Below are 26,212 nucleotides of genomic sequence, written 5' to 3'. Positions count from 1 at the left end.
AAAGGACAGTGTTCAGAATCACAGTACTCATGAAAGCACAATGTAGGGGAGTCCCCCACTACTCCTTCCTGTCTTCAAAAGGGCTCAGTGTCTCCCAAAGAGCCTCTCTCCTTACCTGGGCTTTCTTGGCCTTAAAATTGGTCTTGATTCTGCTCCAGCCTCACACCCCCCGCCCCCTCCCTGCTCCTGCTCTGCATACCCTTTGCTTCAGACACACTGGTCTTTCAGTCCCTGGACACACGTGGGCAGTCTTTGTAACTCTCTTCACGCCTTTCCATATGTTCTTTCTGCCTAAAACATTTCTCTCCAAGTCTTATTTCCTTCCCTAACAAAATGAGTAATTACCTTCCTATCCTGCAAATCCCTCTAAACTTGTTTCTTTGTCACTCTATATTAAAATGATTAATTTATGTATCTTCTCACCACTAGATAGTATCCAGCTCATAACATATGCCTCATCTCCAGTGTGGTACAAGCCACACTGTATGTGCCCATATGTGTTCAAATTACATATTAGTTAGCCATAATATACCATTGGTGATGTTACTTTGCACTATAATGGTACAGAATAGCCTTTGTACTGTATTCTGTGGCAAAATAAGATTTCAAATACAGTACGTTCCAGAAAACCAATCCAATTCAGTTTGTATTGTCGTAAATGTTGGCAAAGCTGTGAAAATGAAGGATGCGAAAATCCTGACATTTATTTCTCCTGATTAGTTCTGAGGAGCAAAGTGTCCCAGGGCACATGTTATTAAGTGATGCAGTGTCCCCGACAATAAAATTAGGCACAAGTACCACTTGCCTTAGATGCACTGACACTGCCAGATTCCAGAGTGAATGCAAGGGCCACGAGATCCCAGTGGAAACAGGCCACACACGGTGATGTCCATGGTCTCCATGACTGTGCCTCCTTCATTTACACACTCCCCTCAAGGACCCCCTCAAGGACCCCCTCAAGAACCTTGTTCCTTTACCTCTCATCCTTCCGTGAGACTTAGAGCCTCGGTTGCAGATGGCACTGTGGGTTCAACTTAATCATTTGATGAAAGTGCTCCCTACAGGTGGACTTGGCTTTCAGGATTGATGTAGTATGGGCTTCCCCAGACATAGCAGGCTCCGTGCCCCTAGCTCTCCTCTCACTGATGCAGGCTGATGTTTCTAAGGTGAACAGACTGTATCCTTCCCCAGATAAAAAATCTCCTGTGGCCCCTCCTCCAAGGGAGGAGGTCCTATGTCTTGGTGTGTTGTGGGACCCTCTCCCCTCTCACCCCCTGGCTTCCCCTAAATCCACTGGTATGCCATGCTTGTCAAGCTCTGCCTTTTAAAAAAAATATAATTCATTGTCAAATTGGTTTCCATACAACACCCAGTCTTTATATACAGAGCTCCTTCTGCTTAGATTGGATTTCCCTCTGCCCAGGTCCAGTTGGTGACCTTCCCACTTCTCCTTCCAAACACGGCGGCTCTGCTCTCCCATCTGGAAGGTTATTTCCAGCATCTCTCTCCCTCCCACAAGGACCTTGCCTACCTCTCCTGTTGTGGTCCTTGTTGTTGTGTCAGAGTTGACTGCTTAAATGCTCGCGTCCTGTGCAAAACTCTTTGAGGGTAGGAGCACTGTTTAATCCATCCCTCTGTGCGTACTCAATACTTGGTGCAATGTTTTGTACACACTAATGATTCAATAAACATCTGCTCGTTGAATGGGCTAAAGGAAGGAAGAAAGCAAAATACAGTTTTTTACTTAAAAATCTGACCAACTCTGCTGGACCTAGCCTCCCAGGGGGTGCCACAACTTAAGAGAGTATCTCTATGGTGCCCTGAGCCTCCACAACAAGTAATAAGGTATTTGAGGATTAACTTCAATATGGATGCAAACTTAGCACCTCATTTGCAATCCTGCAGAAATGTCCTTTTTAGAACTATATTCATTGCCTGACCACACTGACGATTAGTCAGCAAATCTGAACAGGATTGTGAACAGAGGAGCAAAACACACCATGGCTTACATTCTTTGCAAGCTTGATGCTCCCTCCTGAGTAAGGCAGTGGGGTCCTAGCCATGGAGCCTGGGTTCCAGGCGTAGCTCCCCTGCTCACGTGCTGTGCTCAAGGCAGGCCACTGCCCTTCTAGAGCAGCAGGAGGGACTGGACACGATCCCACTACTCACTCTGGGGGGGTCTCTGTGACTTGGTTTTATGGGTCAGGTTTGTTAGGCAGGTGGCGGTGCCCTGGGTGTGGAAGAGACATAGTTACCTTGCTTGGCACAGCAGCCCTGTGTGGCTCCAGGAGTGGAGTTGTGGTGGTCGGGGGTTGGTTTATGGCTGCCCAGTTCCACAGCCTCGTTGCTCCCTCACACTCCCACCGGGGGCTTCCAAGTGGTCAGCGGGGTCCCTGGGGCTTGGGCGCCATGACCTGCTGGGAGTGACACTGTGGTTCTGGGAAACGAGAGCATATTCTTTGCTTTGGCATGTGTCAACACCTAAAGAAGGGACCTTTCCAACTTGCATCAAGATGAGACTCTCCTGAGGAAGACAAGGACATGTCTGAGATCGAAAAGGGAAAGGCATCTGTGCATTTCTATTCATTCTCTGTCTCTTGTCAGTCTGTCCATCTGTCTGCCAATCTTTCTCTCTCACAAAGACACACACACATATACACACACAGAGGAAGACCACTTTCAGCGATGTCTCTTTTCAAGTAGATCAGAAGGAGATGCTTCCCTTAAATAACATGGGACGGCCCCCCTTGCCTCCTACCTTCCTCTCTCTCCTTACCCTGTCCCTCTACCCCTGCCCAGACTTTGACAGCTTTGTTCTTGAACACCTTCAAGCATAAATCTCCCAAGTGGCCCAGAGTTGCACCAAGAATTCCAGATTTGACCGAAATGGTGACAGGTACATATCCTCGAAGCACGGCCGGGCCTCCTGCTCACCTCTCTTACATACAAGCTGCAAGAATGGCACTAGAGCAACAAGAAACAAAGACGTCCCTCTGCCACCATCACTGGGGGCCCCAGAGAGAAGTGCGGGTGGGGGCTGTTCAACTCTCTTAAACCTATTGTTGGATTTTTTTTTCCGTTAGGGGTAAGGCTTTTTGTGTTCCTAAAATAATTCATTTGACTGTCATTTTAACAAGTCCCTTGCCTGTTAAATCATGACTTCCTATGTGGATATTCCTTGACTTAGTTTGATTTGCTTATTAAAATTTCTTCCGCCTAATGTTCCCTTCCAGCCGGCAATGTGTGGGATTCTATTTCTTCTTCAAAGAAAAGGAGCCCACACAATTTAGTTTATGTAATTCTGTGATATTCCTCTGCACAATGGCCACCACAAAACACAGCTTTTTCAACACATGGCTTCAAGGCTTAAAACACAGTTTTGAGGCACAGTCTCAGGGACAGGTGTCAGGAGCTAAAGAGTTGGATAGAGATGGTAATATTGCAGCTACCTCCTACTTTCCTCCTCGGAAGTGCTTGGCCATTTGATGATCTGTCAGATCAGCCACCTCTGTCCCGTGAGCAAACATGCAAATGTACAGGCTAGACTTGGATTTCAGGATGTGAGATGCGGAAGGAGACCCAGGATTGGGACCTCATCCCCACCTTTCCCTTCTTACCAGTGTCATTCAGGAGCCTGTCATGGGGATTCTGGACAACAAGCCTTGTGCTTTAGGCAAAATAGGCACTGAGAAGGGTTCCTGAACTCAAACAGCAAAGCATCATGTCATGGCTCTGCAACACAGAGGCAGATATGCCCCATCCCGAACCATCCACTCACTCATTCATTCATCCGACAGAACATCTACTGAGCACTCACTACCTTCTCACCAGGCACCACGTTAGCTGGAAATGCAGATCCAGAAGAGCTGGGCAAGGCCCGTGTTCTTTTGGCACTTGCTCATTAATAGAAGGGAACTGATAAGAAATAAGTAAGACCGTTGCAGATAGAACAGGTCATTCAGGCTCTGGTTTATCTGCATCAAGGCCGGACAGAGAGATGTGGGATTAGGAATAGGAACTGAACTGAGAGCAGGAGGTTTGGAGCATAAAGGGTGGAATAAGCCCAAGGGGCTTTTGCATGTGGTCAGAAGGAAACACAGCGAAACACAGCCCCAAATAGACCTTTTCTATTATAACCTTGACTTTCGTCAAAAACTTGTGCGAGAATCTGCCACCGTTTGTGATTTTCAAGTTTTTTAAAAGATAATGTTCACCACATCCTGTGGTATTCCCCATGTAAAGTCTAAAGTGAAGCATTTTATTAAGAACCTGGAGGGAGCAAAAATTCTAATATTCTGATCATGAGAACTATGCTTTCTTTATGTCTTCTTGGTTGTCAAGAAGATCAGAGGAATATTTGAATCAGTTTCTGCAACTATATCTGCCCAGGTTATAATTTGGAGAGAGTGTTCAAGATTGATAAAAGCCCCCACTTCAGTCACACAGAGCAGGCTCACATCCCCATTTCCTACTGTAAGAGGACCTTGGGAATGTTTATTAACCACCTTTCTGAGCTGAGTTTTCACCGACAAGGAAGGGGTGATACTCAGGAGGTTTCTAATGTGATAATTCACCACGCTCCCAGCATAGAGTAAATGCTCATAATTATTATCCTTTTCCGTATTGCTACTTTGCAATTTCTGTCAGGTCTCTATTCCTCTATTTCCCTGTACGTTTCTTTTGTTGCAAATTTTCTCAAATCCATTGTAGAAAGAGATAAGTTACATGTAAATGTTTTTTAAGTTCCATTACCCCCTGATGGCAAAACCAGAGCTGAGACTAGGATAAAAAAGCTTCAGGCATGTACTTGCTCAAAATAAAATCTGTTCCTGAACTCAAAAAACTGTTATGGTCCTTCTTCCAGCTAAATAACGCCAGTTTCTATAACCTCGTCTCATATACTTTAATGAGGTTTCCTTCAGGGCCTGTGTTTTCCACTCACTGTTTTTGATTTCTTAGTGTAGAGGCAATTTTTAAGAATCATTTTCTCTATTGTAGATATGGCTTTTGTCCACTTTCTTTTCATTTCTGAGATGGTACTCACTCACGACTTTATATATTCCAAAACAGAAAAGCTATTAATGACTTTGTCAGTTAGAAATTGGCAAAGCAGAATCTTTTGTCTCCCTGTGTTTTGAAAAAAAAAATCTATGATAACATGTCCCTTCCCTAGAAGTGACAATTTTTTCCTTTAAGATTCCATCTCCTTACAGAAGGTTTTGTTTTTGCTAATCTACTATAGTGCATAAGAATAACTTAAAACATTAAACATGCAAGGCCGGCCCAAGATTTTTTAAAAGTCCAAGAATATATCACTTAATTAGAAACATTTTAACAATTTTGAGTTATTTCAGTTGGAAAGCAAAACAAGTAAACAAAATATCATTGTTGGATCCTTGCTGCACATAGGAAAACAGCCAGCAAATGCAAGCTTACTCCCTATGAAGTAGGTCACAATGTGATAGATTGTTCTCAGCAGCTCACACATTGGATTCACTTTTTCAAGGGTCAGTTAAAATCTATGCTTAACATAGCCCACAACCAGAGAGCCTTGATTACAACCAATAATTGGAAAATTACAGTGTTGCTGAAACTGTGACTAATATTCTCTTGGTTTCTTATCAGTGTCTGTTACTCTTCACCCAGGCAAGAGAAAATAAAAGACACTTGAATTACTTAGTGGGATGGAGAAAAAACTGGAAGCAATTTAGTGATACTGTTAAAATCCTCCTTATACAGAGAATGGGAAAGCCACTCCTCTTTGCAGGGAGGAAGGAGAAGTCAGGTCTCTGTCCCATGAGATTTGCCTTAGCAATTACGAAGAATTGCGAGATGGTAAAACAGTGGAATCACTGTCTGGGAAGAGTGGTCTTTTATCCACGGCCATTTAAAAACAGGACAGATCCACCTCTATCTCCCACGGTTCAGATGTGAAGGGAGAATGATTAAATTATTTCTTCCACCCGGATGAGTCTATAGTGTGAGCTAGGAACACTTGTGAATGCCCGGGAAAACATAGCCACAAAGGAATCGCACGTTGGGAATCAGCTATCCACCTGCTGCGTTCAAGAGGCAGCTGTCGTGAGTCTTTAACGATAACACCTGTTTAGGGACATGATGGCATTTAGTTTTATGTTAGCCTTTGTACATAACTTTTTGTCTCTATTTTCTTCTGTCTCTGCACTATCTACTAACTTGTCATGTCTTTCTGTATTTTATCTATTTTTAATGGCAAACTTAAACACTTTCTGCAAAAAGAAATGACATGATTGAAGAAAATCCATCATATTAATTAAAGTTTTGAAGTTCTGCGCGTGTGTGTGTGTGTGTGTGTGTGCACCAGGAATCATGCCAGTTCCAGGGGATATAAAGAGCAGGGAACACTGGCTTCAAGTCTTCACAGCATAGGGATGCACATGAACAGGTCAACTAGCAATAATACAGTAAGGATCTCTGCAGGGGAAGGGGATTCCTGTGGGATCAGGGAGCAGAGGCCCATGTTTTCAGGAATGGGAAAAGGCTGGAAGGAGAGGTTATAGCAGAGTTGGTGCTGGAGCGTAATCTTGAAGCAGGAATACCATTTCTGCTGCAAGTACAAACAGAGAGAATGTGGGCAAAGACAGGGGTGGGAGAGTGCAGCCTTCAAGGAACAGCTCCGAGGGCGCCCTTCTTATTCCAGGCAAATGCCATTATTCCAATCAAGTAAATTACTGACAAATGTCTTCCTTGACTAATGTTTCCTTCTATGCCTTAGTTCCCACCACGTGGACAGGGATCACTGGTGTAACTTGACAGTTTCAGGAGAGTTGCCTGGTTTCCAGGGAATTCTGATAAAAATACCACAGCACAAGTGTCTTCAACAAAAGAAAAGCTCTCTATAATCTCTTTTGAGGCCGTGACTGATACTATGTCAATAAAAATCCCTCTGCCTCAACATTAATGCATAAATACCCTTTTTCAAACACAAACTTTTCAGATAAAGGGATGCTCCCCTCCAAAAAATTGGTATGATACCTTTACAAATACACTAGACTGTTTAATGTTTGGAATTTCAGTTTTGTGATTAAACCTGCAGGGCCATGACTAGAAACGATTTGTGGGTTTGTTGCAGGAGGATTTAAGTATGAGGGCTCTGGGGATGGTGTGAGGGGACCCTTGGCCAGTGAATGAGCCTCGCCAACTGCCCAAGACCTGTGTTTCAGTGAGGCTTTTTTAGTAAAGCAATATCAGTAGTATTTTAGTAGTAGATTTTCATTTGTTGAATACTCACTATGCTAAGGGCTTGATTTGCACTATCTCATTAAGTTCTGACAACAGCCCATTTACAAATGGTTACTGAGGACCAGAAGGATTAATTAAGTAAATCGTCTCAGAATACACAGGTTGGAACTTGGTAGGTGCTGCACCAACTTTGGTTTAACTTGCAATTATATTCTTGAGTATTTAATTCCTAGTTGTTTTTAATCTCCTTAATAATACTTTAAGATGTTATCAGTCCACATGAAGTTTATATAAACTGCAGAAATCTTATGCTCTAGCAGCAGCCTTTCTTTGTTGGAGATTTACAAAGGTCTCTGGACAAAGCCCCTGGAGGATGGTCAGGTAACCGAGGTCTCTGAACTGCCCAGAAGAGCCAGGGCACCTGGGAAGTGCACAGATAGCTCATGCTTCCTGGGCTTTGCCAGCCTTCCTGACAGGAAGACTGGTTTCCAGGTGACAATGTGGTCTGTCCATGTTCATACTGTCGTAATGACAAGCATTAAAAAAAAAATGACCACATGGTACCAATAGTGTGATGAGATGCTTTCTGAAGTCTGGCTTTTCTGCCTATGGTAAATTCCATGGTTACCGCCAGTGGGGCCAGAAGAATGCCTAACAAGAGACTCAAATAATGAATGAATAGGCATGCCACATGGCCATTAAGGACCGAGACACAAAATGCCAACACTGTGCTTCATCAGGTTAATGGACTTTTTACAAGTGCCCTGTTCTTGGAAGATGGAAAAAGTGCAGGCCTAAATTGCTGCTAAATAGACTTATGTAATCCAAAGAGTAGACTGTCGCTGAAGCCTGGTCCTCATGATGTATAAACAAAAAGTCAGGAACTTGCATTTGATTGATGTGTGTAATAAGTAACTGCCCCTGGGATCTAAACTGCATGACTCAACACATTTTTAGGCCTTAATCTTCTCTTGAAAACAAAAGTCTTATTAGTTGTAGAATAGCATGTACTTTTATAGCCAGGAACCCCAAAAATGCACATTTAAATCCCAGTTTTAATATACTTTGATGGAGTCAGAACACTTGCTTGTTTCAAAAAAGAATCCCTTGTGCAAGATGTTTTTCCCCATGTTTTAAAAGCTACAAACAACCCAGCTATTGCTGAGTATCAGCTCAGCTCACATGGAATGCTCAATGTTGCAAATGATAAAAAAAAAATGCATTTTTTCTCATCAGATACAATGGTTTCTACAATAACATTGGCTCCAAGGGAGACATGGTTCTCTGAGATTGGATTTTGTTGGAAATTATGGTGTTTGAAGATTACTAAGGTATCAGAGGTCCTTAATAGAAATCTCAGATGACCGGGACATTCTGTAGGATAGAGATTTGTAATGCAAGACTGGTGGCCTCACCCAGCAGGGACCGCCTCTAATTCCGGGTTGTGTATAGGGTGTCGAAGGCTGCAGGGATCACTAAAATGTTCAGTGATAATAACCATAATCAACCCTAAAGAAGGATAAAATTGGATCCAATTGAATTGATGCCGGATTTCTCAAAGGACGGCACTCTGGGGGCAGTCACACCGCTGGGGCCATTTGGTCCTCCTAATCCCTGTGGGCTAGAAGGAGCGGGGAGAGACAGACCCCAGCAGAGCATGGAAAAGCATGGCCCCTCGGGGAGCTTGCATTTTTGTTCTTGCCATCCCTGTGTGGACCCTTAGGAAGATGCTTTGTGTCATATTTCAGATCTCCCTTGGAGAGCAGCTCTCTCACAGCCTATCTCTCCCAGCATATACTTCTTTCCCTGGGAAGACAGTGATTGTGGAGCTGGCATCTTCCACCCCTGCTCATTGTCTGTTTGCCCCCACAGAATCTGTACCAGAACAGGTTTTTAGGCCTGGCCGCCATGGCATCCCCATCTAGAAACTCCCAGAATCGCCGCCGGTGCAAGGAGCCACTCCGTCACAGCTACAACCCTGGCCAGTTCCACAGCATGGCCATCAGGACCGGCCCCCACGGCACCGTCACCATACCCCGCTCCACCAGCGACACCGACCTGGTCACCTCAGACAGCCGCTCCACACTTATGGTTAGCAGCTCCTACTACTCCATAGGACACTCTCAGGACCTGGTGATCCACTGGGACATCAAGGAGGAAGTGGATGCTGGAGACTGGATTGGCATGTATCTCATTGGTGAGTAGGACAGCACTTAGCCAGACTCGCTGACAGAGTGCTGCAGACAGAATGGTCTCGGCCATGTGGGTCGGGTGGTCAACGAGCGTAGCATTCACAATGCACTTTTAGGTATGCTTTAATATTTCAACAGACTCCATACTTTAATTAAAGTGCACAATTTACAACCAAATGTGTTATACACCAAATTCTTTTTTTTTTTAAGTTTATTTATTTATTTTGAGAGAGAGAAAAACAGAGCACACAAGTGAGGGAGGGGCAGAGAGAGAAGAAGAGGTAGAGAATCCCAATCAGGCTCCTCCCTGTCAGTGCAGAGCCTGATGCGGGGCTTGAACTCACCAACTGTGAGATCATGACCTGAGCCGAAGTCAAAATCCGGACTCCTAACCGACTCTTAACCCAACCCAGGCGCCCCTGTACAGCAAATTCTAACACACTGGAGACCCATTCACTAAGGCTTCTCTTACCATCTCTATTCAGTGGAAGAAAACCATGAGTTAGAAGGGCCAGCTATGGTTGAACACAAATGTTATTACCATTTGCAAGTATAGACGCTCTTGTAATTATGAATAAGTTAATATCAAAAGCCTGTTTTCAAGTCTATACGTTTTTAAGACCAAAGCAACACCATATACACAAGCAAAGGACACACATCTCTACGGAGGGGGTTCTACTTTGTTTCCAACGTAATCATGTGCCTCTTTTCACCTGTTCTTTGACCATTCTTACTGCTTTGTATTCAAAAGATGTAATGGGCTTCAGTGGACAGTGACAGCACTGCAGGCTGGGAACAGAGTGATGGTTGAGAGGAAAATGGCCACACAAGTCTGTGTGCTGCAGAAAACAGATCTCACAAATTTGAAATCCCATGAAAAAATGTATTTGATCTATTTTACATGATAGAATTGAATGTGTTAGAAATTGATGCATTTATGCTGGTTAACTGGCAAGCAGAGGTGTGGTTGCTGGGTGGGGAAGGGGAGTCGCTCAAGTCAGGCACTAAGTTCAAGGGAGACCAGGCCTTCTGCCATCAGTCTGTGCAAGGAGCAATTTACACATTCTGACACACAATGCTGATTTAACATGGAATATCACAGAAACCAGTGGATTGTTCTAAGTATTTTGCAACCTGGACTGTTTTTCTGATAAACTAAAGGGGATCCTATCTAACTAACTAGCTGTGAGGGAAATATTTTTAGATCTCTTAACAGCTTTGCAGTCAGCTTGGCTGATATATTTACAATATATGCATTATCGTAAAGATGGAGAAACATAGTTTTTTAAATTTGTACACAAGTAATGGTTACCAGCTAAGTTGGACTTAGGTAAAATTGAATTTGCTGAAAAAATAGTTCTTGTGTAAAATTGTTTGGATACCATCAATCTAACACAGAGCTTGCAAAATAACAGCCCACCAAGCATATTTTTAGTCCACATTGTTTTAAATTTGATAAGTTATCAACATTGAAAAATGTAGAGATTTCACATTGAAATCCAAATTTCTAGGTTCTTTCACAAAAGCCCTCAATTTGGCAGACTGAACCTGTAATTCTACTTGGCTTTAGTTTGCTAAAGTTAAGCATTAACTGCCTCATTTAGCCTGGTCTGCACCCTTTAGTTTTGCCACAGTCTCCCTCCCACCCATCCCTACTTTCATTGTGAAATGTTACTTGTTTAGCACCTTAGGCAATTAGGGTTTTGGCCCCAGATCTAGTTTTGAACCAGCTCTTTAAAGCTGCACCTTCCTGCAGTGGTGAGTCCTGTTGTCATTCATTCATTCATTCATTCATTCATTCAGGGAACCATTGGAGTAGGAGAGTGTTTTGTGGGGAAGGTGAGAAATCCAAAGACATTCATCCAAGGTGAAGGAATGGGCAGATCTGGAGCTCAGCCCTAGATCCAGGCTGTGGGTGGAGGTTTGGGGTAACTGGCACCCCAAGAGTCAATTAAGTCATTGTGGATTGTGTAGAAAAGAGGACCGGAACACCTCTGTCAGAGGGACGGACAGGAGAGGTGCTCACAAAGGAGGTGGAGGAGGGATGGAGACTTAGACCACGTCACAGAAGTCAAGAGAAGGTGGCGGAGGAAGGAAGGGGCAGTCAGCAGCATCGAATGTCGTAAAACTCTAGGAATGAATAAGATCTGGTGTTAACATGACATTCTGATGGAGACAAAAGTAAACACAGCTCGTCATCTTAGGATCTTAACTTGACAGTTTGCTCTTCTCATAGTAGCTGCACATATATAACTGTGAAGTTATTTAATGCAGAACGCCAACACTTTCGGCAACATAGCATTTCAGAAATAATTTCCAAATCCAAAATTATCTGTGTGCCTTAAGAGTTCATAATTTGTAGGTCCTTAGTAACGTGTCTGTCAGATTTGCAGTGTCTTGCCAAAGATCGAATCACCATTCTAGGCCTAAAGATTTAGAGGTGATGATTTCATTTAATCTGTAATTTCACCACTGAAGAAATGCTGATGCAGTGGCTCCCAAGGCCACACAGCTGCCCTCGCCTGGTGGCAGACCCCATGCTGCCCATAGGAACATCTCGGTGGAACCTGGTATGGTATCATTCCACACCAGTGGACCATCTGTCCACGTGAGGCCAGGTTTGTGATGCTTTTAGCTCTGGCCTCTAGAGCTCCAGGAATACACGACTTTTCTTCTGCCATAGAGAGTGAGACACCTGCATGTGGACGGGCATGTGTGGCCCTCTCACCAACACCAGTGCTGTCCTTAGCCAGGAACCCAGTGATGGGACAGTGACAGTAGCATTACCGTTATTATCCATGAAATCCAGTTTGGTTGCCCTCCTTTATGAGTGGCCATGAGCTCGATACAGAGTAACGAAGGATTCTCTCTCTGGTGACACAGAATGGGGAAAGATCATGTGGTTTCAGTGACAGCTTGACCTCGTTTAGAATTCTACCCTGCCACTGGCCAGATGTATGGCCCCAGCTGTGTACTGTCATCCAAGCTCTAGGTTTCTTATCTCCAAAACAGAGGGGAAAACATAACTTTCTTCTCAGGATCATTGAGCAGAATTGATGAGACACTGCACATTTACTGCCCGTTGATCAATACTTCATGTCTTGATCTACCTTGTCAGGGAGCTCTATTCTCTGGATGTGTGATAGCAAATTACCTTAATTCCCAGGCTTCGTTCAGCCTAGCCTTCACCCTTAGATGGGTACTCAATCGTTGTAACTATGTATTATAGACAAAAGCTTCTTACCAAACCAATAGGAACATGGAAAGAGATTTTAAAGTTCAGTAAGTGGGAAGAAGGTCATCACCTGGTCAAAAATAAGTACATAGAAGCATGTTTATTAGAAATAGGCATTTTCAGAAAATAGTTCTGCCATTATTCATTTGAAAATGCCTACTTGACTTTGACAAATAAAACCTAATTATTTATGAGTTCTATATTTAGGGTTAGAGAGTCAGCAATGCCCATGGCTTACTCACACTAAGGGAACAGTCTTGTATAATTGAGTTAGGATACATAAGTTGGAGGATACAACTAATACCTCTAGTAATTAGAATGCTAAGTCAATGAGAATGTATCTATTCAAGTATTTTTCACCTCTTCATCTCACATTCATGTTAAAATAATATAAAATAATCTGCTTACTAGTGATGTCTAATAATGTTCTCTGACCAGTACCTGTATTCACTCGTTCAGTCCTCACAACAGACTTTTGAAGCTGGTATTGATATTATCCCCGCACTGTAGTGAGGCAGCAAAGACACAGAGGGATTAAATAAGCTACCTAGGTTCACATAGGTGCTAAGGTAGCCTAATGTTCCTGCTTCAAGGGGTTGTCAATATCCCTGTAATCACACAAACATTGCTCCCACAAAATGACTTCCACCATGACAAAAAAATATGGAAAAAAAGAACCTTGGGACAGATGGCCCAGGGCCTATCAATCCTCAGGGTGGCAGGGAGCATGGCTGGGCCCCCACCATCCATTCCAGGCCTCTTCTTTTCTCCAGTGCTTTCCTCTAGTGCAGAATCCTGTCCCTAAAATTTGTATATCTCAGACTCCTGTGCAACCATGTCCCAGATGCACACTGGTCCCTTCATTAGGCGCACCTGTGCAAGACAGGGAAGGAGGCAGCAAACTGTGGGGTTCCTCCTCCTACTGGTTAGCCTGTGGCTGCCTCAGTCATGGCTTTGGAAAGTTCAGCCATCCACCACAGCGCCTTGCTATCCACTCACTCACTTCCTGGGTGATGTGGTGGTGGCAGGTACCCATCTTGCTACAGGCTGGTTGCTCTCTGTGGGTGGAGAGGCAATCGCTGTGGCCTGGGAAGCAGCCTCTTGCTCTCCTGCCCACTGGCCACCGCTGCTCTATGAGGTTCTTGAGCTGAGCAGTTCCCATGAGGCCACTCTGAGTGAGGTGGAAGCAGGGCCTTGGAGAACCAGTTATTCTGGGGCTGTTCCCAGAGACCCAGCCTGGAGTCCATTTCTCTAGGAACCCAATCCTCTGCATTGAATCCCCTTCTGCATAAAATATCTGGAGTGATTTCTGTTTCTCTGCATCTGACCCCCACAATACACTTGAATTCCCAAGCAAAGACCAATAACTTTTCCAACAATTGGCAATGAATGCCTTTGGGGAAGGAGTTGACCTCTCAGCACAGATGGTTCAGGCAGGAATATCGACTATTCTTTTTTCTTATGTGCTATGTGTTATGAAGTATTATCAATGTAAGAGAATGGGCTATTTATCAGGACCAATTGACAGTCTTTTAAAAGGTGTCATGTTTAATTTTTTTTTTTTACTTTTATTTATTTTTGAGACAGAGAGAGACAGAGCATGAACGGGGGAGGGTCAGAGAGAGAGGGAGACACAGAATCTGAAACAGGCTCCAGGCTCTGAACTGTCAGCACAGAGCCCAATGCGGGGCTCGAACTCACGGACTGCGAGATCATGACCTGAGCCGAAGTCAGAGGCCCAACCGACTGAGCCACCCAGGCGCCCCAAAAGGTGTCATGTTTAAATGTGTACAGTGAAATGTATCTTGTTTTCTTTAAAATGTGTGTTATTTTGCTATCCTCATTAGTCTTTGCAGATTCTTCCCACCTACTCATCCCATCCTTTTCTCTTTGAGGTTCTCCTTGTGCTGCTGTGGGTCCTTAATAGTTAACCTATTCTTAAACTTACTATAGTGTAATGAAATTGCCTGTTTTCTTGAATAAGTCCCCAAATCTATTAGAAACTTCCCGAGAACATAGACCATATCTTGTTCACCAGTGTGTCCGCAGGGTTTAGCACAATGCCCAGAGTGGAGGAGATACTTACTGCACATTTACCTAATGCATGAATGAGCATCCCTTCTAGATATTATTTACAGGGATACCTGATCATAACTGTTAAAATGAATATTCTGGTGATCAGAGTGGAAGATTCAAGTAAATACCTCTCCTTAGAGAATTGCTATAATGAGGCAAATCTCTACACTGAAAACCCAGGGAGCTAGGAAAATATTATGCCTTTTTGGCAGAAATGAGGCAATTACGGTAAAAGACATATTATGCAATCATCTTAGTAACCCAACCAGGGCTGTGAGCACACACTGTGAATATTAAGACTGGCAAATTTTGCAACCAAGTGATTTTCCAGGGGATACAGTGCCTGCCGTTAATGAAGCAGAGATAGTGTTGCTGTGCCCAATTATCTTTACCAAAGACGAGATAGCCAAAAATGTGCAGTCAACATGGGAGGGCACAAGCACGTTGACCAGTTGTCTCATTTACTCCTCCACTAGGCGGTCCCAGTGATTAGTACCCCACCCCCATTTTGCAGGGGAGGACCTGAAGATGTAGACTCGATGCCATTGGTATATGGCACAAAGAGCCTTGATAACTGAGTCCTTTGCTACAAGTCCTGCCTTCCTTTCACCTCCTTCTTGCCTGTTTTCCCAGTCTAGGCAGATACAATCTTAGTTGCAAAAAGGACAACCATGACCTTGCTCCTCTTGGCAGAGCTGGAACTTGGAGCCTGCTCTCAGGAACCCCTGAGTTCTGTTTATTCGTCTTGTCACTGCAGTGGATCTGTATTCTCAAAGCCACAGACCCATCTAGCTCAAGTGTTTACTTTCTACCAGGGCCCCATAGATAACCAAAGTAAAATTCATATCCCTGTCTTAGCCTCCACTGAAAACATGAGGTCTGGAACCAGAGAGGGGGCAGTCAGCTTCTCCTTCACAGATCAGTCCTCTCCAGGAACGCTGTTCCTGTCTGGACACCAACTTTAAGGAGGATATTGGCAACTGCAATGTGATGAGCAGAGAAAGAGCAGGAAAGGAAAAGTACACAGTCCCCCACAAGCTCCTCTTAGTGCCTCCATGCAGGAGGCTCTCCGTCATCTTAGGTCCTGGACACCACATCAAGGCCTCTCTCTGCCCCCTCCACACCCACCCTCCATCTCCACCCTTGTGGCTTCTTATCCCTCAGTGCTTCCCTGAACTCCAGGTGGCCTCCCTCCTTCAAACTCCCTGTTAGAGCACCCTGTTCTTTTCCTTCCCATCCCCTATCACAAATTGTAATAATACCTTTATTTCTTCACTTAGTGTTTAAAGTCTGCATCCTCGGGGTGCCTGGGTGGCTCAGTCAGTTAAGCGTCCGACTTCGGCTCAGGTCATGATCTCGAGGTCCGTGAATTCGAGCCCCGCGTCGGGCTCTGTGCTGACTGCTCAGAGCCTGGAGCCTGTTTCAGATTCTGTGTCTCCCTCTCTCTCTGACCCTCCCCCATTTATGCTCTGTCTCTCTCTGTCTCAAAAATAAATAAATGTTAAAAAAAATTAAAAAAAATAAAGTCTGCATCTTCAATTGTTTGAAAGCTTTAGCTCAGAAAGGACCATATTGAGTTTGCCCAACACCATGGCTCTTGCATTTTTCCCAGCATGACAGATGGTTCAGTCTTGATAAGTATCTGTTGAATGAACAAATGAATGCATGAGTGCATGAAGGATGGATGGATAAATTCATGGATGAGTCCCAGGTATTAGATGATAACAGGTATCCAGGCTGGAGAAGAGATGCTATAAAGTGGGGTCTATGAGAGCTGGGCCCCAAACAGAAAGTGTGATTGAATGTTTTCTTTATGCCTCATTCACAAACCCAAAGCGAGACCAATTCCTGGAAGCTTTAGGAGGAAGATTTTTGCACTCAGATTTCACACACGTAAAGACTATTCAAAAGTGAAATGGCCTGCCATAGAAGCAATTATTTTCTGTTTGTGGAAGTGTTTGCAAACCAGCTAGATGATTGCAGGAGTATTGAAGAGCGGGGATTGGCTCTGTATTACAAAGGGTTGGTCGAAGGGTACCTGAGGATACTTCTAGCTCGCTGATTTGGATTCCATGTGCTTTTTCGTCTGTTGAGTTAGAGATAGCATTAATATCCTTTGCTCTTTTTCTTTCTTTCTTTTCCCTAAATATACTGTTAGCTGATACATTTTTCTACTCTGCTTTCTTTCTTTCATGGGAGTATAGATGAGGTCTTGTCAGAAAACTTTTTGGACTATAAGAACCGTGGAGTGAATGGTTCTCATCGGGGCCAGATCATCTGGAAGATCGATGCCAGCTCTTACTTTGTGGAACGTGAGTACTTTTCCCATTCCTGTTGCTCGCGATGGGGTTCAACTGTTTCAAGTCCTTCGTTCTATTGCATTGCTTCCCTGAGAAATGTGCTGTGTAAGAGAGGCATATGTTTAATGAAATGCTTAAAAATAATGAAAGGTGAGGTCTAGAGCATTTGGGCAACAGCCGTACAAACCAGCCCAGACGGCCATTCCTTTTGTTTCAAAGAGATGTTTGGTTCATGGTGATTCATAGGCCTCTGGATTCAGAACCTTTTGGCTCAGATCTTTTAACTTTCACTCTGTGCTCCTCCACGTGCTCTCCAAATTTGCGATAGTTGCCCCTTCTGTATCCTGTAGTGCAGTGTTGGCTTTGCTTGAGCCAGTTCTTCAAGACTCTCTGATCATGGCCCCAGAATATTGGGGATATTCCACACTTCACCCTGATTTTCGGCTCTGGCCATAATTCCCCGGGGTGGAGGTGATACGTTACTACTACTGACCTGTTTCTTTGATTCCTGATCTACTGATATCTCTGGGTGTATAAACTTGTCATCATGTATTTTACTGAGATATTTCCTAAAATTTTATGCTATCTTTGAAAATAAGTCATTTTTGTAGTTAAGGAAGGATTCTTTTCCAAAATCCCCATACTGGTGCATTTCCCATTGCACAAGGAAATATCTATGTGGGCCTCATGTTTACCAACTGAAGGAATGCACAGAATACCCTTATCTGCAAGTTCTTCCCTTCCCACTTGGGTATGGGAGAGTGCTAACTGTACAAATCCCTCCTGCATCTTCTGGTCCATAGCAGGGATTCAGTCAGTATGTCACTTTTTAAAGGTAATGATGGAATAGTCCCTTGTTCCAACTGTCCAGTTCTCAGAGGAAAGGATACATGGCCAGGAAACTAAAGTCTATAATCATTTGACTTGTTCAGGAAAAACTATAGTCTCTAGCATGTTTTGCTCCCATTTTTATTTACTCTCATTTCCATTTGTTCACTTAGTAAGCATTTTGTAAGACCTACTATATTCCAAAAACCAGAGATTTGAAGATGAAATGTCTGGTGTCTTCCCTTTAGAAGCTTTTGGTGTCTCTGCTCCTAGAAATGACACAAATGCCCCCCTTTTTTATTGGCAAACATATGTAGATAGGAGATTGGTACTATCAGATGTAGAGGGGACATGATTTTATGAGATGTGGTTGGGCCCTTGACTTTGGATTAGTCATAATGAAGTTCCCAACAAGAGATTCCCTTTTCCTTAGTATTTATCTCCCTGCCTCTAGCTTTTCTCCTCCTAATCCATTCTGATTCTGATACCAGACAAAATGCCTTTATATTCAACTCTGATACCATCTGCTCAAAAGCCTCATGGCTCTGCTTTCTGACTACATCAGCTGAAACCTCTCTGCCTTGTTGCCAAGCCCCAACAAAACCCACCCTCATCCCTCAACCCTATTTCTCCACCCTCCCCAGCATGCCCCCTTTGCCCAAGTCATGCCAGTATCTTCCCCATCCCGAAAATAGCATCATTTATCATAAAGGACATAGGTGGGCTTGATTTGGGGACAAAGACAGGTTCCAGCTAGTAGTACTTAATATGACTTCCCAAATGCCAGAAAGAACAAAAAAGGTAAAAACTTGCATTAGCAATGAATATTAAACACAATAGCTGACTATATGCCCTGATCTGATCTACATTGGAAGTTTGGTAGGAAAGGACTTCTTTACTACGCACCTGTTTCCTTCTTTGGAGTTCCAACTAATTGGGAAATCGATACCATTTAGGGTCAAAATATAGTCTCAGCTCAAAATGGTGCAGGTATGAGCACAGCTTCCAAGTTTTTGTCTTTTTAGAGTCAAGGAAATAAGTACTAAGGATAATGTGAAATCTTATGAGCTAACGTAAAAAAGATGAGTCTGTGTATAAAGTCATCTAGCAATAGTGCCATTCTTTTCAAGATTTCCAAGATTTCTGTGACATATAGAATATTTTGTGTATATTCATCTCAAATAACAAGCCATATCATATAATTGTCTTCATGAAGAAACATTTTAAATACCACTAGAAGATATTATAATATAAAAGCAGCTCTGTAAATTATAAAAAATATTGCCATAACTGAGTGCAAGTGTATTCAAACTTGGTTAAGTAGCAATGTCCTATAGTAAACAAATGGCTTGCCACGTCATATTCAAAATAACTAAAAATCGAACACTTTAGAAAAATGGAATTTTATAAGTGTTCTGGTGCAAATCTGAGACAATCTCACTCTGCAGTATCCCTGTTGGACTAGCAATATCTCAGTGTTTTAGACAAATGGATGAAATTGAGAAGGCGGATATTTACATTTTGCAAATACGTCAAAACAGTGCTCAATATACAAAGAATGTAAGATTTTGTACAAATGTAATATAATTTGTCAAAAACTAAAAATGTATCCAGAAAAAGATTAATTGAGTTTAAAAATGATTAGAATATTAGCTCAGGGCACACATATAAATCAAATAAATTAAAATGCTGTGATGGACTATAGCTTTAGGAGTCTGAATGCATTAAGACTATAAGTATGCTGTATGAATTTATATTTTAATGTGAAATCACTTATATTTTCAAAAATGTATGATTGAAAAAGTGCCAAATTAACAAACAGGAAGAAATTGGATGTACAAAATGTTCTACTATCACTATCTTTCAATAATGCAGCAAAGCATCAAAGGTCCTCTTGCTATAATAAAAATGCAGAACACAGTCCATTAACCAGAAGTTTACAGAAGTTTTTGACGTTAATAGAAATAAGACTCTTGAAGTCTCTAAATAGTAATAAACACATTATTCTAATTGGTAAATTATACCTTCTTAAAATTAAAAATTATTTTACAAACTTTGCACATAGGCCAGATTTTAAATGTTGAAATACAACAGGAGGTCATTCTTTCTATCTGAGGGTTAAAGTAATAAAATAAATGGGGTTGTTATTTCATTTTTACTTTCCATTTTTGTCTTTATTTTTTCCTTTTATTATTTCCTTTTATAAAAGTAGAGATACATCACTGATTACTTGGAGTCTATAATGTTCTAACAGTACATTTCTTCAGGGTTATGATTCAATTTAGAATTAGGTAATTGCTGTTGATTTATACAATTTTTTTTAAGGTCTGGCTAAATCGGATTTTGAACATACTTCCAAATTAGGAGCATTCAAAACAGATTATTTTCTGCACTCTTTAAGGAATTACATGCATGATAAAACACAAAAGAAATAAAACCTGAATTGTTTCCTTTTCTCTGGCATAACTTTTCCCTAGTGGGCCCCTGGCTGTTTGACTATACTAATAATTGCTGTAATATGAGAACTGCGAAAAGATGCAAATTTTAACACTGACAAAAGAAAGAACTAGTGAAGTTTCAGCTTTACTCATCCTGATCAAATCTTAAAATGCCGTATCATTATAGTAACTCCATTACTATTTTTTAATATGTGCAGTCAGGCTTAGAGCAGGCTAGGCTTAATCCTCAGGAGTCACCACAGTCCTTGCTGATCGTGTGCTCCTATCAGAACTCCTTCAAAATTGGGGCTTATGTTGCCCAGAAGCAATGACAAGGGTGATGATTCTACAGGGAAGGCATCTTTGTGTTGATCCTTGGCCCAAATCTGTTCCATGTAGCTCCCTGTTCATTGTTGCTCCTCATCGGTAGCAGGAAGAAAAATGTGCCTGCTGCCACCACTGATTACAGCCAAAAAGAGTTTCTCCCGAAGGGATCTCCTTTCTCCACCCACTTTTGTGTTGTGTCCTGTTATCACGGTCAGGAGCTCTGCCTTCTCACAGCTGTCTGGATGCCAACCAGAAATCCACAGTCCTCTAACTGCTCTGCCTTGCCTTGGTTTCCTGCCCCTGCTCAGGTCACTGGTCCTGCCCTGCTCCCACATTGGATCCTTCCCCACTGTGTCCTCGTTTCCAGAATCACTCCCTGCTACTGCCCACTTTGATTCTATCATCCTGCATTTGTCAGAATGTCCGTCAAACATTAGCACATTCCCAAGATCCTTTTCCATCCAGCCTCCCAAAGTTAAAAAGCACACAGTGGCCCCTGATTATACTTAACAGCAAATCTAAGCACCTAGTTTTTAATGACATCCATTGAGCCTGGTGAGGTGAAATTTACACAGGTGGGAGGGGTCAGCATTTGCCTCTCAGTCCACACTTGGGCAAGGGGCTTCCCAGTGAGAGACAGGTGGGCTCAACATCAACCCCGGTGTGGCCTGCTCTGTCTCTTCATCTGTACAATGAAGTTAATGTGTACTGCCCCCAATGCAGCCCCATAAGGATGGATGATTCACCCAGGGAAGGCCAGGTGTGTCTGGTGTAACCAGATCCGCTGTGTAAGAAGAAGGCTTTGAGTTAGGGATTGCGGTGCCACTTGGAAAGGGAGTCAGATCAGCAGTGCACATTGCACTTGGCATTTCTCCTCAGGGAATGGACAAGGGAGTGTCATGGTGACAACTGTGTGAACTGAATGGCTTTATTTGGAGAGTTTTCTGTGAGAAATGCTTTGCAGCTAGAGTTGAAGACCGAAGGCACTGGAGGAAAAGCAGGGCTCCAGGAGAACCAGCTGGCTTCCCCTCATTAGCATTTCTGGCACATGCTTTCTCCTCTCCGGCAATGCAGCAAGAGCAAGGGAGGCCACCCAGATCCATGATTAGACACAGGGGTCTCATCAGGTGGACAATCAAGTTTGTTCAGGTGACACATTGTTACAGCCTTTTATTTGAACCTGAGCATATTTTCACCAGCACTGCTCTGCTGTTGGAACCAGTATGGCTGAGAACTGCACTGCAGGCTGCCATTTTCAATCACTGTTTTGTGATTTCCAAGGAGGTGTCTCCATCTGTACTACAGTAAACATTTGAGCCATAGACTCCAAGCCCTCAGGAAGTCTCAAGTCTACTTGGGGAGACTAAACATAAGCCCGGTACTCATGCTGCTTCACAGGTTTTCTGTGAGGAACAAGAATGGCTCCATACAAATATTTGCAAGATAGTGGACATCAATATTATTATGTCATCTTATTTTTATTCCATAATTCCTGGGACACCATGACTATCTCCATTGTCCATCCAGTTTAATACTGTCCCAAAGGGAAATCATGGTCAGCATTGTACTCTACAACATACTGCTTATGTTCTTACTTATATTTCTTCAAGATTGAGGAAAAAAATGGATAGTTCACAGCAATACTCCTAAAATTCATTTTTCTCTTTCACCACACAATTCCCCTGGTTTTCCTTCCACCTAAACTTCTCCATAAACCTACTCCTGGTTGTAGCTCACACTCAGGGTGCTCTTCTTCCCTTCCTTTTTTCCTTCACATTTTGCTTTAGAAGCCTAAAAGTAATCGTTCTGGAGATAAATCTCTGGGAGTGGTGGAGAAAGGAATCCACATCACCAAAGACACAATCACTCACTCTTCAATAGACCAGAGTGAAATGGTTGGAGATATTCACATAATAATACCATTTGGCTGCCAAGCCAATCTAAGTGTGCAGTGGTTCTGGCTGAACAGGGCCAATAAAACGATGGGACTGTGGCAGTGGAAGGGCAGGGGTCCAGGTGGGAAAACAGGACATACAAGTAAGGAGACACACACAGCCGGCTTGCCCCCAGTCTACCCAATGTGAGAAGCCAAAGTGTTGGGTGCAATCACTTCTTACCATGTCGAATATTCCATTACATCAGGGGCAGCAAAATTGATCTTCAGTCCACAGAAGTGTCAGTCTATCAGATTAAATAACAGACCATACAAAGAGTGACTCAGCATTATTACAGAAAACAGAAAGATATAACCAAACAGTCAATTCAGATTTGCAGCAATACAGATAGTGCTGACTTCTAGTTGGATATGTGTCAGATTCTCCCAATGACATGAAAGCTCTTCATCAACACAAATAAATGGTCAGGCCCTATTATCACAGACTGAGACCTTTCTGGATGAGTCACCATGTCAGTAAAAGAACATACAGATTCACCTGCCTCTCTTAACCCTATAGTGCTGGAGGCCTGTTGGACTGTACTAGTCTTCAGGACCTCCGATCTAGAGGTAAAGGCTTGGTCCCTGCCAAAGCTCTTGCATTCTAGTACAGGAGACTAGCATATACCTCTTATAGTGTCCCATATCAGTGAAGACGGAGGAGCACCCAACCCAGCCTTGGGACACAGAGTTAATTATCCCCATACATAAGAGGAGCTCATAAGGCAGACTGGGCCAGTGGGAAGGGCTGTGTTGGGGGTCAAGTGTAGAGAGGTCATTTCAGGAAAGGGACAGCACCTACAAAGGCATGAAGGCATGGGGAGTGGGCAGGCGGGGATAGGTGAGAGTTAAGACAGATTCCTGACAGAAGGAGGAGAGGAAGAGGAGGAGGGGGAGGAAGAGAGATCATCAAGTGTGGAGGATTAAGTGTGGCCACAGATTCCTTGGCAGTCCTCTTGAGAGGAGGGTCCATGTCTCCTCTCCCGTGAGAGTTTCCATGCTGAAGTGATGCTGTGCCAACTTCCAGGCCCAGGCTTTAAGAGACTGGTAGCTTCCACTTCCTACCCTTTAGAATACTCACTCTTAGAACCCTGAGACAGCAGTGCTGTAAGAAGCCCCGGTGGCCACGTGAAAGGTTGCATAGAGAGATGGTTCACCAGCTCAGCTGCTCCAGCTGTCCCCACCCAAGGGACGGTGGGGCGCAGCCCGGCTATTATACATGGCAACAGCATGTGAGACCCCCAAGGGAGAGCTGTCCAGCTGGACCCAGTCACCTCACAGAACCTTGAGAGATCACAATATAGTACTGTTTTAAGTTGTTAAGTTTTTGATTCCTTCGTTATGTAGCAAGAGTTGCCGTAGCACCAGAGAAATGGAAAGAGTGGGGCCATGGGAGTCAGGGAGGAGAACCTATCAGAGAGGCATCGTCAACACAACCTGGTGAGTGCCAACGGAGGGGTCACGGGAGACACGGTCTGGAATGCATCTATGCACAGTTGCCATATGGGGGCTGTGGTGGTTATCGTAAAAAGAAAATTCAACAAGCTGATGAGAAAGAGTAGGGTGAACAGTTCATCCTGCCTTGCTCAGAGCGATCCTGGTTTTGGCTTTGAAAGTTTCCAGTCCCAGGAAACCTGTCCATCCTGGGCACACTGGAATGGTGATGGCCCTCTGGTACATCTGCACTGACAGAGGAGAGCGAAGTGTCCTGGCGCTCCTCCAGCGAGGAGGCTGTGAGAGACTCTGAGGTGGCAGCATGGGGAATATGACTGAGATGGGCTTGAACATGTGTACAGAATGAGGGGAAGGAGCCATAACATAAGAGCTCTCATTGATTTAGTACCCACTCGTGTCCACTTTTTTACACCCTGTTATGCTGATGACAGCACCATGAGGAGGGTGCCAGCACCATTGTTTCTGAGGAGAAAACAGACGTGGTAGTGTGTGTGGTACAACTGGGGTATGAACCAGCCTCACCTGCTTGTGCTCATCAGCCCCAGGGAAGAGGTAGGGGATGTTGGATGTTCGATGGACCGGGGCCCATAAGCAGTCAGAAGGCACTGGATGCAGAGAAAGTTAAGAGCCCAGCCTTTCCTGGAATTCCTTGACCTGCTAGGGACCAGGAGACTGGAAGTGTGGTGGGGCAGGATAGGGACAGGACTTGGGGTCAAGACGTGTGTGCTGACCACCTTATAGCACCCCTTTCCTACCAAGAAGGGAAATAAGAAGAAACCGGAAAGACCCAGGAGTGATTTTCACCTGTATAGGTGTGGTGGAGTAAAATACCACTCTACAAAAAAGACTCTCTCGGTCCCTCTCAAAGCCACTCTGTACACAAAATGAGTCTCTTTCTCTCCATGCCATAGACACAGGGAGCTAGAAACAAGCAGGGCTGCTAAGATTCTCCATACCCCTGCCTCTGGACAGTGCTTCAACAAGAGAAGGAGGAAGTATTCTGCCCATTTTAATGTCCATGAGATGGGGCATGATAGCTTTCTCCTAAAGGCCGGTGTGGGACAAAGCGGAGAGACACCGCGTTTGGCAGGAGAATATGTAGGGCAGACAAGGGAACCTGACCTAACTAGGACGCTGTGTCTGGACTTGCAGCCAGGTGGGTGAGGCCGTGTCTGAAGGGCATGCCCAGCTGATTACCGTGATGTCCAATTAGACAGATATAGCAGATGGGAATGAAGGCGGCTGCAGCCATCCCACGGACGGTGGCCTGTGCTTGTCCCTGGGGACCTGAGCCTGGCTCATAAGATCTGATCCCTGAACTGCCATTTGGGGAAAGACTGATGTCCTGAATAGAGGAGTAATAATAGTAATAGCAGAACTGAAGATCTCTGAGCTCTCCTGATGTGCCAAGCACATGCTGAGCACCCTAACACGTATTGTCCCATTTAACCTTCATGAGAACCCTAGGTGGCAGATAATACTTTCCCTTTTTGTTGATAAGGAATCTGAGATGCAGGAAAAATGCAGCTGCTCCACTATTCACAGGGTGGGACCCGTCAGACCTTGGCAGTGTGACCTTGGAGCCTGCTCTTTTCACTCCTGTGATGTCCTGATAAGATCAAAGTAGGCCAGAAGGGCCACCACCAGGAGGATGGAGATTCAGTGCAGGGTTCTGGTCCCATGGGGGGTGGGGTACTACATCCAGGTATCATATCCAGGCAATACACTGGATGGAACTTTGAAGTTGGAGTCAGTGCTGGGGGCTTACCTCCCAGAGTGACTGGCAGGGGATTATTTGGGCATCAAAATGGGGACCCAGATGTCACTGGGATAGTAAGTCCTTGACCAGAGGAAGGAAAGTAGAAGTGATTAACATATGGCCTTCCTCCCATCCATATGATTCTGAGTGAGGGGTTCAGTAAGCTCCACCATAAAAAGCTACAGAGAAAGTTCAAATTAGAAGACAGACGCTATCCAAGATGTCAGTTACTTCCCCACGCATAAACCCAGAACTTCTCCATTTCAATATAGTTGTTATGTGTGTATGAATCTCATTTGTATATGCATTTTTTAAAGTTTACTGATTCCCTACAGAAAATTTGAAGAAAAGATCAAAGTAAAAATCACCCATAAGTTCAACACGAGATAATATTTTTAGAGATTTTTTTTTATCACTAGTAGCATCTCCCTAAGAGGGGCCTAATAAA

General features: G+C 43.7%; 1 protein-coding gene across 1 annotated transcript in view; it reads left to right on the top strand.

The window, feature by feature from the left end:
* Positions 1–26,212, top strand: part of HECW1 (HECT, C2 and WW domain containing E3 ubiquitin protein ligase 1) — a 409,193-nt gene that overhangs the window by 155,875 nt on the left and 227,106 nt on the right. Inside the window, exons 6-7 of the mRNA XM_047850881.1 lie at positions 9,094–9,418; positions 16,929–17,036. Of these exons, the coding sequence (XP_047706837.1) occupies positions 9,094–9,418; positions 16,929–17,036 (433 nt within the window). The remainder of the gene's footprint in view (positions 1–9,093; positions 9,419–16,928; positions 17,037–26,212) is intronic.

Source organism: Prionailurus viverrinus, chromosome A2, assembly GCF_022837055.1.
Source record: "Prionailurus viverrinus isolate Anna chromosome A2, UM_Priviv_1.0, whole genome shotgun sequence".
In the NCBI taxonomy this organism is placed as follows: Eukaryota; Metazoa; Chordata; class Mammalia; order Carnivora; family Felidae; genus Prionailurus; species Prionailurus viverrinus.
The sequence above is the reverse complement of the archived record's forward strand: the minus strand, read 5'-3'. Positions and strand labels throughout refer to the sequence as shown.